We start from the raw sequence: 16028 nt of genomic DNA, 5'->3' as shown, positions 1-16028 counted from the left end.
AGGCATCCCCTGGGGACCCCCCCGCGCCCCGGCAGGGCACCGCGCCGCCCCGGCACGGCCATGTGCCCCCGCTGCCCGGCACGCAGCCGGCCGCCCCCGGAGCGTCGCTAGGGCCACCGGAGCTCGCCCGTCCTGGATCCGGCCGAGCGGCAGAGGAGGGTGGGTGGGCTGCGTTTCGCTGGGGGCCGCGCCGAGGCGGGAATGAGAGACTGAGATCGGGCCGGCTGGACTCGTTCCTCCCTCCTACCCTCCACCCATGGCGTGTGCGGAGGGGAAGCAGCCATCAAAGCTGTTTGCTGAGTCCCGCAGGCAGGCAGCCAGCTGCCTGAGACAGATTTAATTCGCGAGAGGCTTTCATAGCCGTAGCTCCTCCGGTAGCTGCAGGGGGGCAGGCGCAGCCCGGGGACATGACTTGGACTCTCCTCCGCTGAGGGCTGTGGGAGCCTGGGCAGCCGGCACGTGCCTGCGGGAGCCACCGGCCCCTCCGCGCCGGGGCCTGCCCCGCGCCCCGGGACTGTGCCGCCGAGACCATGAAGAAGTTTGCCTCCACACGCAGCCTCAATAAGATCCTGCAGCAGTGCGACTCCTCATCCCGCGAGTACGAGGAGATCCAGGCTGTGGAGAAGAAGTGGCACCTGCATCTGGCCACTCCTCGTAAGTTCCTGGACAAGAAATGCAAAATGCCGTCTCTCTTCCTTTCAGCTCCGCCGCCTCCCAAGAGAGCGCCCAGCACCACCCTGACGCTGCGGTCCAAGTCCATGACGGCCGAGCTGGAGGAGCTGGGTAAGGGGCGGCGGGGGCCGGCGCCTGCATGCGGAGTCGCGGGGCGGGGGGCATGCGGGGCATGCGGGGGCAGTGGCAGCTCCCCCCACGTCCATTTTCCAGAGGGGTGCATGAGCTCGAGGCGACACGCACACCCCCAGTGCCGGGGATTCCAGGGTGCTGGGGTGCGGGGGTGCTGAGACCCCACCATCGCAGGGGTGCGGGAGCCCCCCCATAGAGCCCGTCCACCCCTTCAGTGCCAGGGGGGAGGACGCTGGGTGCCCCCGTGTGCTTGCAGAGAGGCTGGCCACCCCCGTGCCCCCTCCGTCGGGCACCCTGCTCCTCCCACGCTCCAAACAACCCCTCATTTTTATTTTTCTCTACCTCCGGGCAGGTGCCACACACCGCCAGATTTGCTGGCGTCCCCGCAGGCTGCCCCCCCCGCCCTCCCTTACACACACACACTCACGCTCACACGCTCTGCTGTCACTACGGAGCCGACCCACGTTTCCAGATGCTTTGGTGTTCCAGCTTGTACCTCCATCTTCCCGTCTTCTCCTGGAGCCTCTCCACCCTCTGCCCCGTGCTGGAGCCCCTCGGCCTCCCCGTCTGTTCTGGCATTGAACCCACACCTTCCCCGGTGTCACCCTCCCGGCCGGGGGCTGTGGGGGTGCCGGTGTCCAAACACCCTCTGAAGGGCCGTCCCTTCCCTCTGCACAGAGCCCTTTGCCCGTTTTGCCACGCATTGTCCCCGATGCGCCGCAGAGGCCGCAGGGCGGCTGAGCTGGCGGTGGCGGTGCCAGGGAGGCTGGCCAGTGGAACGGCAGCCGCGCGGCCCTTGTGGCCAGCCGGGCACAGGAGGTGCGGGGCATCCCCCCCTCCTGGGGGCTCCGGCGTGATGCTCGTGCCCACCAGGTTGGCTCTGCCTGGACGGGCTCCTCAGGGCGGGAGTGGGACGCGCTGCGAGCCCCCACGGGCAGAGCGAGGGGGAGCTTTTTTAGGTGTATTTTGGTTTTTGCTGCGCGAAGCCGGGGCGGTGTGTGCGGGTGTGCTTGCGGGGCACGGCGCGGGGGCTGTGCCTGGCAGAGCCCTGTCCTGCCTGCGGGAGACCCACCCGAGAGGCAGAGACCGAGGCAGAGACCCCACCGCCCCCTCTCTTTTTCAGGGTGGAAAGGAAGGTCCGTGACCTTTCTCGCTCCGCTCCCTGTCCTACACCCGTGCCAGGGCTCTACAGCCCTGCGGGCATCTTCTGAAAGAAACGCACCTTGGGGGGTCGGGCTCACGCTCAGACGTGGGTTTGAAGGGGCAGGTCTGGCCGTTTAAGCGTTTGCCCCCGCTGGTTGGTGGCCGCTGTGATTTATTTCACCCTGAGCCCACTGCCTCCATTTCCACCCTGGCCTGTTCCCCGCTTCTCCAGACCTCTCTTACTGGACCCAAAGGCGCTGCGTTTACGAGTAGCCGTGAGGAGAGGATGAGGAATAGGCCGTTTCTTCCACTTTTTGCTCTTCCCTTGGCACAGGCAGTGCACAGAGCCCAGGGTTCCTGTTTTCCCCCTGGGTTGCTGGCCCCGGAGCCGTTCCGGGCGCTGTGCTGGGTTCCCGCTTGCGCGCCCGGGCAGCACGATGCCTCTGGGAGAACGCCAGCCCCAGCTGCATGTCCCCATCCTCGGTGAACATCGTGCTCGAGCCAGACCCCGGCGCAGGTCCCGCGGGTGCCTTCGTGGGGTGACGGGGGCACCTCGGCCTTGCGAGTGCCGGGTGGGGTGTGGGACACCCCCACGGGGCCACCGGGGCCGGGGAAGGGACCCGTGTACATGTGTTCGGGCAAGCAGAGCTGCGGGCTCGAGGGGGAGGAGAGCGAGCTCGTGGAGAGGGAGGTCAGGACGAGCAGAGAACCAGCTCTGCCAGAGAATGTATTGAAGAGGAGTCCTTGGGTCTCCCTGAGGATTGTGCATCTAGACACTGCCTTTCCACCCGGAGAGGGACCAGGAGCAGCAGTCGCCCGTGTCTCCTGGGAGAGGGGTTTGTAGCCAGTGGCTGGTGTTAGCCCACACGTTTTCCAGGACATTGTAGGGGTTAGTCCCTGCTTCACGTCCTGTGGGTTGGGGACTGTGCTGTCGCCGGTGCCACCGTGCGTCCCCATGGAGCACGGCACAGGGAAAATGGGGGATCCTTCCTCCTCCCGCGCTTTGCGTTTTGGTGGTTGATCCCCTGGCTCTGACACGAAGGGGCGGTTTCTGTGCAGGTCGGCGTCCCCCCACCTCGGGGGTGTGCAAGCTTAGAGCCCGGTCCCCTGGTCTGAGGGGACGGTGGCATTACTGGAAGAGACATTGCTACCTGCAGCTTCTCTAAGGGAGCTTTGCCGGATGGTCCCTGCCCCTGTTCCTGTCCTGCAGAGCACCCCACATGCCCGTGACCGTACCCTCACGTTTGCTTGCTGCATGTCGTGCCTGTCCCCAGGTCCCCAGCAGGCTGCTAACGAAGCTCCTGTCCCGCAGCCCGGGCCTTCGCTGGGTGCGGAGGAAACGGGCTCTGGGGGACGCGCAGGCTGTATCTCCTCACTCAGCAGGGAGACATTCAAAGCCTTTCAAGGAGTTTCTCCATGGCTTTAGGTGCCACCCAGACCTTCTCCTGGCCTTACTGCCATCCCCCCTTCCCGGCCGAGCGGGAGGAGGGGGCTCAGCGGAGGGCTGGTCCCGGCGGTGGGGCCGGCGGAGCCCAGGCTGTGGTGGTCCCCGTGGCCGAGGGGGATGCCCAAGGAGCTGCACCCTCTGCCCTGCCTGAGCCTTCCTCTCCAGAGCCCCGGCGAGGCCGGGAGGCGCTCCACCATCAGGGCCTGATCCTGCCAGCATGCAGGGAGGCAGGAGAGCCCGCGGAGAGGGCAGGCAGCCAGGCTGGAGCTGGGGATGGAAGCAGGAACTGTGCATGCCATTCATGTTGTCTTTTGTTTCTTGATTCCAAGCCTCCATGCGGAGAAGGAAAGGGGGTGAGTGAAACCGCACATCCTGGGGCTCCTCCCTTCCCCGTCAGCCTCCCAGCCGCCGCGCTCGGCGCCTCCCAGGGGTGTCCCCGACCCCAGGTGTCACGGGGAAGCTCAGCCCAAAGGCAGGTCCGGGGGTCGGCCTCCCGCCGGGGAGCAGCCCCATGCAGGGCTCCGGCCGGGCAGCGGAGAGGCCAAACTCGGGGCGGTGGCGATGGGCTCCTGTGGGGCACGGGCAGGAGCGCCCCTCTGCCAGCCGGGGCCCGGGAACCTCCAGGTCTGACCCCCCAGGTGTTGCGCCTGCTCTGTCTTTGCTCCTTGGTGGAAATGCCCAGCTCCGGGGACAGACCCGAGTGAGCTGGGGGAGAGCCAGCTCAGCTGTTAACTGTGCCAGCTCCGGGTGGAGAAGGCCACCATGGTGGTGGCCTTACCCACCACGAAGGCCACGCTAGCGCTGCCCAGGCTGGCGAGGGTGAAGCTGGTTGTGGCAGTGCCCCATACATGACAGTTGCACTAGACAGTGTCCACGTGGACATTGCACGAGGGACACTACAGGGCCAGGAGGTTCTTGCTGGGGCTGAGAGCCAGCAGAGGACACTCCTGAATGGAGCAAGGAGGCCCATCCCGTGCCAGCTCACGGCTCTGCTGTTCCCCAGCACAGGCACAGGGTAGAGGGAAGGAGTCACAGAATCACATGGGGTTGGCAGGGACCTCTGGAGAGCACCCAGTCCAACCCCCTGCCAGAGCAGGGTCACCCAGAGCACGTCCCACAGGAACGGCTCCAGGGGGGTTGGAATGTCTCCAGAGAAGGAGACTCCACCATCTCTCTGGGCAGCCTCTGCCAGGGCTCTGACACCCTCACAGCAAACAAGGTCCTCCTCATGGTGAGATGGAGCTTCCCCTGTTGCAGTTTGTGCCCGTTCCCTCTTGTCCTGTCCCTGGGCACCACTGGAAAAAGACTGGCCCCATCCTCCTGACACCCACCCTTGAAGTATTTGTAGGCGTTGATCAGATCCCCCCTCACTCTGCTCTTCTCCAGACTCAACAGACCCAAGTCCCTCAGCCTTTCCTCAGCAGAGAGATGTTCTAGTCCCCTCAGCATCTTGGTAGCCCTCTGTTGTACCCTCTCCAGCAGTTCCGTCTCCTTCTGGAACTGGGGAGCCCAGAACTGGTCCCAGTGCTCCAGCTGTGGCCTCCCCAGGGCAGAGCAGAGGGGGAGGATGACCTCCCTCGAGCTGCTGGTCACACTCTTCCTGACGCACCCCAGGATGCCATTGGCCTTCTTGGCCACAAGGGCACATTGTTGGCTCATGGTCATCCTATTGTCCACCAGGACTCCCAGGTCTTTCTCCTCAGAGCTGCTCTCCAGCAGGTCACCCCCAACCTGTCCTCTTTCATGGAGTTATTCCTCCCCAGGGGCAGCACCCGACACTTGCCTTTATCGAAGTTCATCAGGTTCCTCTCTGCCCAACTCTCCAGCCTGGCCAGGTCTCGCTGTATGGCAGCACAGCCCTCCGGCAAGTCAACCACCCCTCCCAGTTTTGTATCGTCAGCAAACTTGCTGAGGGTACCCTCCATCCCCTCACCCAGGCCATTGATGAATATATTGAAGAGGACTGGACCCAGTACTGACCTCTGGGGGACTCCACGTGTTACAGACCTCCAACTAGATTCTGTGCCCCTAAGTCAGTCTGGGGACCTGACCCCAGTTCTCAGTCTTGCAGAAGCAAAACTCTCTGTCCTGGTGATGCGGAGCAGGAACAGGAAATGTGAGGGACCAACTCTTCCACCATAATGGTGGTAACGTAGGGAAGGAGCTGAACAGGGCTCACAAGCGAGAGGTCTCTGAGGGACCCCCCCCAGACCTTCTCTGTACGGAGCAGGTCTGTCAGTACCCAGAGGTAGAGGAATGCAGAGGTCCCGTGATCAGAGTGATCACCTGGAGGTCACCAGGGAAGTCCAGATGTTGAAGATGGCCATCTCCAAGTGCATGGTGGAGAGCCCTTGACGCTTTGGGCAGCCAGAGCCATTGGGGTGCAGCCATGCCTGGGGGTCCCTCAGGGCGGCTCCGGCACTGCCTCCCCCCGCAGCAGCCTGGGCGCAGGCAGGATCCGGGATGCTCTTCCACCCCCTGCAAAGGCAGGGCAGATGCAGAGAGCAGTCGGTGGCGATTGTCTCCCTGCACTCTAACGGCATTAAGAGATGGAAATTAGAATGAAGCCGGGAGTGGAGGCAGGTGGAGGGGGCTGAGCATCGCTCCTACTCCTCTTGCAGCACTGGGGTCTCCAAACTAATGTCGCTACAGAGCTGCCCAGAGCAGCTTCCAGAGCCGCCCATGAGGCAGGTTTCCAGCACATGGTCTTCTTTAGAAGACCCCACAAGGGATAAGCCAGGTCCCCTCTGAGAAGGGCGAACCCCCCCATGCCCCCACAGTGAGTGCAGCGCGAGTCACATGCCAGCGAGGAAGAGGAGCCACGAGGTCCCCCGGAGACAAGGGTAGGAAGGCCTGGTGGTCTTTTGCTGAGGACATTCAGGGGCTGTTTCCTTGGAGCAGATGTAGGTCCTTGGTCCCAGGGCCTTGGTGGATACCTGCCACCAAGAGTGCTGGCCCCAGAGGGCACCTGAGTCCCCTTGGCAAAGATGGGTGTTTGTCCAGGGCTCGCTCCTCCACAGCTGGGCTTCTGAAACGTGTGGGGCTCAGTTCCTGTAGCTCAAGGGTGCTGGCTCACAACCTGCCACGTAGACGGCTGCCGGGGCCACAGGGTGCCGAGGGACTGACGCCGTCCTGGGAGTCACACCAGCCCCGGCAGGGTTCTGTAGGAGCACAGACCTGGTGGTCAGAGCTCTGCGGGTGTCTCGGGTCACAAGGATCAGCAGCTCCCACACCACAGCGGTGACATTTCGCAGTCCTGGGTTCAACAGCCAGGCTGGAAGGAGCCCAGAAGCTGACAAGCCTTACCTGAGGGGAGGCAGAGCTTGTCCCCCGTAGGGGACAAATGCTGCACGTGTTCTCCCCTCTCCATGGGCAAGTTCCTGGGCCAGTGGCTTCCTTACGCCATGAAAGTAGATCCATCTCAGCCTGATGAGTGCCAAGGCAGACCCCCCCAGCACCATACCAGCGTGATGGCCATGCTCCAGGGTGACACCATTTGTGACACAGAGCCAACAGACTGGGCTCTGCTGGGCCCAGGGAGGTGGCAGAGCAGGAGCAACCACACCTGAAACAACCCTGCCCGGGCTGAGCACCAGCCCCCTTCGTTAGCTCAGCTCTAACGGAGGTTGCTCCAGAGGGGTCTGTGGTGACAGTGGCCAGCAGTGGCCACAATCTTCCTGCTGCCCTCTCCAGTGTCCTGGGTTTCAGGATGTTTTACAGCCCCAGACAAAAGCCCAGTGGCCGGTGCTGTGTCCGAGTGGATACATCCTCCTGGTGCAAGTGGTGTGTCCACTCGGGGAGAAAATGTCCCAGTTTGCCCCAAACGGACCCTAGAGTGACATAGCTTGTGCTGGAGCCAAACCAAGTCCCGTGGAGTCCCGTGGACTTCCGCGTCGCTGGTGGTCCCCATGGCACTGAGGTTCCCCTTACCTGCTGCCCACACCCCCCCTCGCCCGCTTCCGGGGTCTCTCTCTCATCCTGAACATCAAAAATACATCTGGGCAAGAATTTGCTCGTCTACTGTAAGGATGGGGGGTTGCTCCAGGTGCGGCACAGCTGGGAGCGGTGTCCCCAGCGCTGGCAGGTCAGACCCCGGCGCTGAGGGATGCTCCGGGTGCAGCCGGGGTGGGAGAGCAGCGCGGCACGGCACGGCACGGCACGGCACGGTGCTGCTGTGCTGGGGTGTCGGCTGCAGGTCCCCTGGCTGAGCCCAGCCTGGCCCTGCGCAGCGGCGGGTGGGCAGCTCCAGAAACACCTCCAAAATCAGATGGCGAGCGGTGACTTCTTCAACTCTGTGCTCAACAGGCCCCGGAACAGCTCTCCCCGCGGGGACGGGGGCTCCGTGCTGAGCAGGGGACGGGGCTCTCTTGGGGAGCGACCTCTGCTAACCCCTTTGCTTTTTCTTTTGGGTTTTTAGAGAAACTGGACGAGATTTTGGCAGCAGCCGAGCCGGCGCTGAGAGCAGACATTGTGGAAGCGGATTCCAGAGCAGCCACTGTGAAGCAGCGACCAACAAGCCGGCGCATCACGCCAGCAGAAATCAGTGTGAGTGAGGAGGGCTAGTGGGGCAGGGGCTGATGGCCAGCACCACCGACTGGCCCTGGGGAGTGGGTGTCCCCGGGGAAGGCAAGGAGAGGGTCGGGGGAGAGGGAGACACAGCAGGAGCCCGGGCAGGCGGTGGAGGAGCCACCCCGGGCTGGTGGCTCACAGGTACGGGATTGCCACGGGGAGGGCTTAAGAGCAGATCTGAAGGAGTGTGGAAGGCTGAGCTGGAGAGCTCAGTCTGGCTGCAGTGTTCTGGATGTGAAGCTGGAAATTGGGAGGACTCAAAGAAGAGAAAAGCCGCCGTCTCTGAGGGGAAGCATGGATGGAGTAGGAGTGGGGCTGCCAGCTCCAGGCTGTCTGGATTGAGAAAGTGCTGCAGGCGGTGGGAGGCAGCTTCTGGAGCAGGAGGGAAAATGGGACAGGCAGCTTCTGAGCAGAGACTGGCCTGAGAGAAGCCTTCCCATGGGAGGAAGGCTGCTGCGGGAGTCAGCATCGCTCTGCCACCCCACCCGGGGGCATCGCTCTGCCACCCCACCCAGGGCACAGGGAGATGGAGAGCCAGAGGGGGAGCAGGCAGGGAGAGCAAGCAAGGGGGAGCAGGCAGGCAGGGGAGGGCAGGCAGGAGAGGGCAGGCAGGGGAAGCAGGCAGGCCGGAGGGGGCAGGCAGGGGAAGCAGGCAGGCCGGGGAGCAGGCAGGAGGGGGCAGGCAGGCAGGGGAAGCAGGCAGGCAGGAGGGGGCAGGCAGGCAGGGGGAGCAGGCAGGGGAGGGCAAGCAGGGAGAGAAGGCAGGAGGGAGCAGGCAGGCTGGGGAGAGGGAGGAGGGGTTAACCCTTCAAAGGGCAATAGCATAGGCTTTGGAGACACCCTGGATGGGGCAGGATGGAGAAGGAGGGTTGAAGGTAGAGGTGAGGACAGGATCCGTCCTTGTCACAGAACCCCAGAATGCTGTGGGGTTGGCAGGGACCTCTGGAGAGCACCCAGTCCAACCCCCTGCCAGAGCAGGGTCACCCAGAGCACGTCCCACAGGAATGGCTCCAGGGGGGTTGGAATGTCTCCAGAGAAGGAGACTCCACCACCTCTCTGGGCAGCCTCTGCCAGGGCTCTGACACCCTCAAAGTAGAGAAGCCTCCCCTCCCGGGGCAGTGGCAGTGCCAGCATTGAGTGCAGGGCGGCAGGGGCAAGGTATGGGGACAGGGACGGGGTCCAGAGGCAGGGACATGGTCTGGGGACAGGGTCAGAGGACAGGGACAGGGTCTGGGGGCAGGGTGACGGGTAAAGCCCTGCTCCACCGGTGGCCAGAAGGGTCAGGGGGACTGAGATGAAACGTCGAGTCCTTTCAGCTGAGTCTCGCTGATGTCCAGAACGGAAATTTCCCTTTTTTCTCTTCCAGTCCCTCTTCGAACGCCAGGGAATGGCAGCACACTCGGGGGTCCTTGCGGGAGCTGAGAAGCCCCACATTTCACTGCGCAAAGGAATTCCACGGACAAAATCTGTAGGTAAGGCAAGCCGGGAGGAGTCCCCTCCTAAAGAGGAAAGGTTGTCCCCGTGGGGCGCTCCTGCCTGCACGGGAACCCGCGGGAAAGACACGACCCTCTCTGCTGGCTTGTGGCTAAAGGTCTGCAGAGGGGATGTTTGATGCGACTCCTACTTTGAAGGCTGTGCGAGTCCTCAGAAGCCTGTTCTGTCGCTGCCGAGGTTTGAGAAACCCACAACAATTTATTGGCATTTAGACAACTATTCTCTCACCCAGTGACTCCTCCCCACCCGGGAAGGGGAATCGGGGAAAAACAAGGGAACGTGAGGGTTGAAATGTAAATAGATTTAATAGGATAAGGCTAAATAATCACCATTAATAATACTAAAGAACCAGTATTGATCCCGATATAAAGGGGATCCAATATAAAATCCACAAGGACTATCCCCAGCCCGTTCCCCTGCAGGGACAGCCAATGCGGGACCCTGCGAGCGCTGTGGCTTCGGGAAGAAGGGAATTGCTCAGGCCTCCGGCACTGGGGCAAGGAGTTCTCAGGATCCCAGCCATCTAGGGAGGGAGAGAGACCTCCTCAGCAAACTTCCTAATTTATGTAGAATGTGCCGTTCGTGGTATGAAATAACCCTGTTGGCAGCTTGGGCCAAGTGCCTGGGTCTCTCCTCATCACTGCACCTGGAGAGGCTTGAAAACACCAAGACCTTGGATCCCACAGAGCCTGGCTGCCTGTGAAGTAAATATTTTCACAAATTCAGACACTAGAGTCTTCTAAACACGCAGTTTTCCCAAGCATTAGAAGAGAAATTAGTCCCATGTCACTCAAAGCAGGACAAACGCTGACACCGGTCCTGCTCTGAGCAGAAGGTGGGACTGGAGACCTCCCAGGGTCCCTTGGTCTCTCTGTCTTTCTGGCGCTGCCGGGGCTGGGGGAGTTCTCCCACCCCCTGAGCTGGCAAACCAGGGTCGGTGGGGGGGCGGTTCTGCTGGACCGTGCAGCGGCTGGGCTGGGAGCGCTGAGCTGGGTGCTTGAGGGTGAACCCATGAGCTGCAACAGATTCAGATGATGGAGCAGGTCACAACTGGGGCTTTTCCTAAGGAAGAAGAGGGTCTGGAACAGGCACCCATCTCTGGGCTGTGTGGGCATCCTTAGACCCTGTCCCGAAAGGTTCACAGCGCGACTAGAACCAGAACTGGTGGAGGCGGGAGATGGGAGGAGGAGGCAGGGCGAAGGCAGGCTGGTGGGTCAGTGGTGATATGGGGGGGGTTCATGTTCTTCTCGTGGTTTTATGGGGGGGTGTAGCCAGGTCTGAGGCCGTGGGGGTCAGAGCCGGGGGAGGGCGGTATCTCTGGCGTGAGGAAGCTGAGGGGCGGGAGGAAGGTGATGTGCTGTGTGGCGAGGGCTGATTCTAAGTAACCCCAGGGCATCATCTGATAGCAGTGATAATGCCAAAGCAAATTGTGCATTTAACACACAAAATAAGTGAGTAGAAAGTAAATTCTGCTTCAGGCTACAGCTGAGCAGCGCAATCCCAGCAAGGATGTAAAAATTGGTTGAAAAATGCAAGGGCTGGTATTCAAAATGTACTTTTTAATGCGCAAAGCCACGGAATTGCTGTGCATGCGTGACTCAGTGGTGTTTGTGTGAGAGCAGCTGGTACCTGTAGTCCCACGTGAGGTTGGTCTGAGAGTAGTAGATAGCGAGAGATAATCAAATATGTGGATGATTAATCCGAAAAACAAACTGGGAGAGATAATGTTAAAAAAAAAAACCCAAAGGCGTGGGCGTTTAGCGGCTGCCCTGGCGTGTGCTCACACACCGAGCTGTAACGCTGCTCTCCTGCCCCGAAACCTCAGGCACAACCTCCCGCAGCTCTGGGGGGGCCCAGCCAGACCCGGGGATGAGCTGCGGTGCTGGAAGCGATCACAGGCATTAATTAGCTGCTGTACGTTGCACTACTGTTAACATCCATGGCAGAGGGGAGCAGAGCTGGGTGCCCGGGGTCACCACGGCTCCGACCCACGGATGAGCTTGGGTACAAATACCAGTTAATTTTCTCCTGAAGGTAAAAGTGATCAGGAGCACGTGGAGGGTGGGATCCATCTCATCCAGCCGTAATATTAACAATGCAGAAATCTCCATCTGAGCAAGGTGCCCAGGAGCCTCAATAATGACCAGGGGGAAACAGGCACTTCTAACATGATTTATCTGATGTCTTGATCGTGGCAGTGTGTCCTGCACAAGTGCCCGTGGGCTGTGAGGGGTATCCAGGGACCACTGAGCCCTGGGCTGCCGGGCAGACAAGCGTCCATGGCCAGCTGGATCTGAAGTGCATCTTTATTTTGTAAACTATGTCCTGGATGTTTGGTTTATGTAGGAGAATATTTGTGGAAATGCTGCTAAGCAGAAGTTGTTCAAGGTTTAATCATAGAATCACAGACTGGTTGAAGGGACCTTAAAGCCCCCCCAGTGCCACCCCCTGCCCTGGGCAGGGACACCTCCCACCAGCCCAGGTTGCTCCAAGCCCCCTCCAACCTGGCCTTGAACCCCTCCAGGGATGGGGCAGCCACAGCTTCTCTGGGCAACCTGGGCCAGGCTCTCACCACCCTCACACCAAAGAACTTCTTCCCCACATCTCAGCTCCATCTCCCCTCTTTCAGTGTCAAACCCTTCCCCCTCCTCCTAGGGCTCCCCTCCCTCATCCAGAGTCCCTCCCCAGCTTTCCTGGAGCCCCCCCCCTTGAGGGACTGGAAGGGGCTCCAAGGTCTCCGCGGAGCCTTCTCTTCTCCAGGCTGAACCCCCCCAACTCTCTCAGCCTGTCCTCCCAGCAGAGGGGCTCCAGCTGGAAATCACATTAAAGGGGATCTATTGAGTGAAATAGCATCTTCACCCAATGATAGATCATAAACTGGAAAAGTATTCATTAAATATGAGATACTTGCCCTTAAGGAGCTGGTTTTTGCTTGTGAAAGCGGAGTCAGTGACTTGGGAGGTCCCTCTAAAGCTACACCTCCTTGTGTGACACTCATGCTGGTGTTGAGGGTCTCGGTGTGCAGAGAGCTGTGAGAAGAGGGTCTTGAAGTTTGTAGGTTTATGCAGCTGTGGGGTTTGCTGGGTTGTGTGTAGGGTTCTTAGGCTTGTGAGCATAGAGTGTGATGCCCCATGTACGGCTGTTTACCCAGAGCAATGAGACCCCCATCCTCGCATGGATTCCCAGCCCTTACACCCCGTGCAACAAGGGGATTGGAAACCCTGGATTTCATCTGCATCAGGGAAGATCAAAAGCAGACCTGTGACCTGTTCTGAGCAGGAGTGGCTGTAGCTGTCACAGGCACAGCATCCCAGCACAACCCTATAATAAATACAGGGAGAAGAATCACACTTAGCTGTTGAAGGGCAGAGACCTGCTGGAGAGGGCACAGCAAAGGGCTACCAAGATGCTGAGGGGACTAGAACATCTCTCTGCTGAGGAAAGGCTGAGGGACTTGGGTCTGTTGAGTCTGGAGAAGAGCAGAGTGAGGGGGGATCTGATCAACGCCTCTAAATACTTCAAGGGTGGGTGTCAGGAGGATGGGGCCATTCTTTTTCCAGTGGTGCCCAGGGACAGGCCAAGAGGGAACGGGCACAAACTGGGACATGGGAAGCTCCATCTGACCATGAGGAGGACCTTGTTTGCTGTGAGGGTGTCAGAGCCCTGGCAGAGGCTGCCCAGAGAGGTGGTGGAGTCTCCTTCTGTGGAGACATTCCAACCCCCCTGGAGCCGTTCCTGTGGGACGTGCTCTGGGTGACCCTTCTCTGGCAGGGGGTTGGACTGGGTGCTCTCCAGAGGTCCCTGCCAACCCCACATCATTCTGGGGTTCTGTGTTAATTACGGTCAATCCAAAGGCACGTGTCTGTCTGCACCCAAAGGGAGCGATTCCTGGTGAAGAGGGGACAGCAACGTCTGGTTCCCAGTTTGCCTGCCACAATGCACACCAAACGCAGCGCCTCTTAGGAACCAGCTAATTCTTGTGGAATTCCAGCTTGGCTAAAATAGAAAACAGCCAAACAGTGGAAATGGGGTTGCATTTGGCTTGTTTTAGAAGTCCTTCTTGAGCTGTCATTTCCCACCCACGGTGACAGGCTCATACGCTGTACAGTCAGTTGACTTCATGATAAAAATCACTACTAAAAGCAAGGAACTAGATGAAAAATAAGCAGGGGCTGGTTGGTTGGTTTGTTTTTTTGGTGAAGAAATGCTCTGAATTATTTGCATTTTACACAGCTGGGTTAGATTCCCAGGGACCTGTGACAAAAGATCAAAGCGTTTTATGTTCGCATCTATAAATTTCTGGAGACCAAGGGAGTTAACCCTTGACTGGCTGCAAAGAAAGCAGAACAGAAGAAATATTTCAAAAAAAAAAAATATCTGAAGAAAAGAAATGCCTTGCAGCGGGGAGGCTGATAGAAAAGCAGATCTCTGTCAGGCTTCCAGGATAGCTGCCGCGCCATCTGCTCCAGCAGCACGAGTTAAAAACACTTGCAGGTCTGCAGAGGTGCCATGGCACCCGCTAAGGCTCTCCCCGGGCACACGTAGACGGGACGATGTAGATGGCAGGTTAGCTGGGCCAGGAGTGGTGTGTCCCCGTGTCAGCCCTGGGCTGCGGGCGCTGGCTGGCGGTGGCAGATGCACCACAAGGAGGAAGCCTTGTCCTGCTGTTCAGAAGGACGTTGGGGATGCCAGGCTGCTACCCTGCCAGCTCGGGGTGAGCACGCAGCCTTCCGCATCTTTGCTGCATCCTTCTGCATCCTTCCTGTAGCCTTCTGCAGCCTTCCTGCATCCTTCCTGCATCCTTCTGCAGCCTTCCTGCAGCCTTCCTGCAGCCTTCCTGCATCCTTCTGCATCCTTCCTGCAGCCTTCCTGCAGCCTTCCTGCAGCCTTACTGCAGCCTTACTGCATCCTTCCTGCAGCCTTCTACATCTTTGCTGCAGCCTTCTGCAGCCTTCCTGCAGCATTCCTGCAGTCTTCCTGCAGCCTTCTGCATCCTTACTGCAGCCTTCTGCATCATTCTGTATCCTTCCTGCATCCTTACTGCCCGGGTCTGGCAGGGTGGGGACAGCTCTGCCACCAGGACTGGCCATCCATCCCCCCCAATCCCTGTCCAGGACCATCCTCCCCTCTGCAGACCCCGGCAGAGCTCCCAGCGCTTCCCCCTCTCCTAAACACGGTCCGGGGCTGGCCCTGGCTGCCGTTTCAGCGTTGTGCCGCAGCAGCCAGCACTGGGCTGTTATTGCCCTGCTCTCGGAAGGGCAGTGGGCTTCCCTCCTCCTCCTCTTCCTCCTGGCAGTGCTGTTGTTCCCGGAGCCCTGCACACCCGGGGAGGGTGACTTTCGCCTGCTCTCTCTTCTGGACAGGACCCCTTTCTGCCCCGGCTCCGGGGTGGGAGCTGCTCTGTCATCCCTGCGCGGGGAAGGCGAGGTTGGGCACGGCGGGGTGTGCTCTGGAGAGAGGCTCCTCATTAGCCATCCCAAATGAATGCGCAGCCATGGATTCTCACAGGGATTTAGGCTGTTATGGCAACGGGCCCAACAGCATTATGGAGAGTTTTTGTGTTTTCCTCAGAGATTAATAATGCAGGGAGCGTGCTGGGAACAGCAGAGGGGGGTTGCCATGGGGCTTGTGGCGGTGTCAGGCTGCGCTTCGGGCACGCACGCGGGGCACGATTCTCATTTCAGAGCAGTTACTCAGGGCGCCTGGGGATGGGGCTCCTCACTGGTCCCTGCTGGAGGCTCCGTTTGGACTCGGGCTTTTTATTTCTGCATGTGCCGATGGCTGTGGTTGGATCCTGGTGAGGTCTTGGTGCTCTTTGTAAGAAGCTCGTGTGCCCCACTGGGGTGAATCAGAATCCCAGAATGGTTTGGGGTGAAGGGACCTTAAAGCCCCCCCAGTGCCACCCCCTGCCCTGGGCAGGGACACCTCCCACCAGAGCAGGTTGCTCCAAGCCCCCTCCAACCTGGCCTTGAACCCCTCCAGGGATGGGGCAGCCACAGCTTCTCTGGGCAACCTGGGCCAGGCTCTCACCACCCTCACACCAAAGAACTTCTTCCCCACATCTCAGCTCCATCTCCCCTCTTTCAGTGTCAAACCCTTCCCCCTCCTCCTAGGGCTCCCCTCCCTCATCCAGAGTCCCTCCCCAGCTTTCCTGGAGCCCCCCCCCTTGAGGGACTGGAAGGGGCTCCAAGGTCTCCCCGGAGCCTTCTCTTCTCCAGGCTGAACCCCCCAACTCTCTCAGCCTGTCCCCACAGCAGAGGGGCTCCAGCCCAGATGTTTACAAGTCAGCAGGAGTGGAGCAGGACAAGAGCGAGCCGTGCTTTCAGCTACTGGTATTTTAGCTAAACTCAAACAGCTTCTCTCTCCATTTCAAGTTAACTACTGGGATGGTTCCACCGCTCTTGTGGCTGGTCCCTCATCTTTTAGGAGGACCGGGGGGGGGGTTCTGTAAGACCCCCCTCTGTTGGGGTCTGTGCAACTCCAGCCCCTCTGCAGGGGTCGAGCACAATTCACAAACCCAGCATCTGATTGAGACACGGGATTCGGAGCCCGCTGCCCAGGGATTGCTGCC

General features: G+C 60.1%; 1 protein-coding gene across 1 annotated transcript in view; it reads left to right on the top strand.

Moving 5' to 3' along the window:
* The window catches only part of SHANK3 (SH3 and multiple ankyrin repeat domains 3), a 352413-nt gene that overhangs the window by 303572 nt on the left and 32813 nt on the right, over window positions 1–16028 (top strand). Inside the window, exons 18-21 of the mRNA XM_074166270.1 lie at window positions 703–783; window positions 3724–3747; window positions 7812–7939; window positions 9330–9435. Coding sequence (XP_074022371.1) covers window positions 703–783; window positions 3724–3747; window positions 7812–7939; window positions 9330–9435 — 339 coding nt within the window. The remainder of the gene's footprint in view (window positions 1–702; window positions 784–3723; window positions 3748–7811; window positions 7940–9329; window positions 9436–16028) is intronic.

This window comes from Numenius arquata, chromosome 2 (genome assembly GCF_964106895.1).
Source record: "Numenius arquata chromosome 2, bNumArq3.hap1.1, whole genome shotgun sequence".
Classification (NCBI taxonomy): domain Eukaryota; kingdom Metazoa; phylum Chordata; class Aves; order Charadriiformes; family Scolopacidae; genus Numenius; species Numenius arquata.
This window is presented reverse-complemented; position numbering and strand designations above follow the sequence as displayed.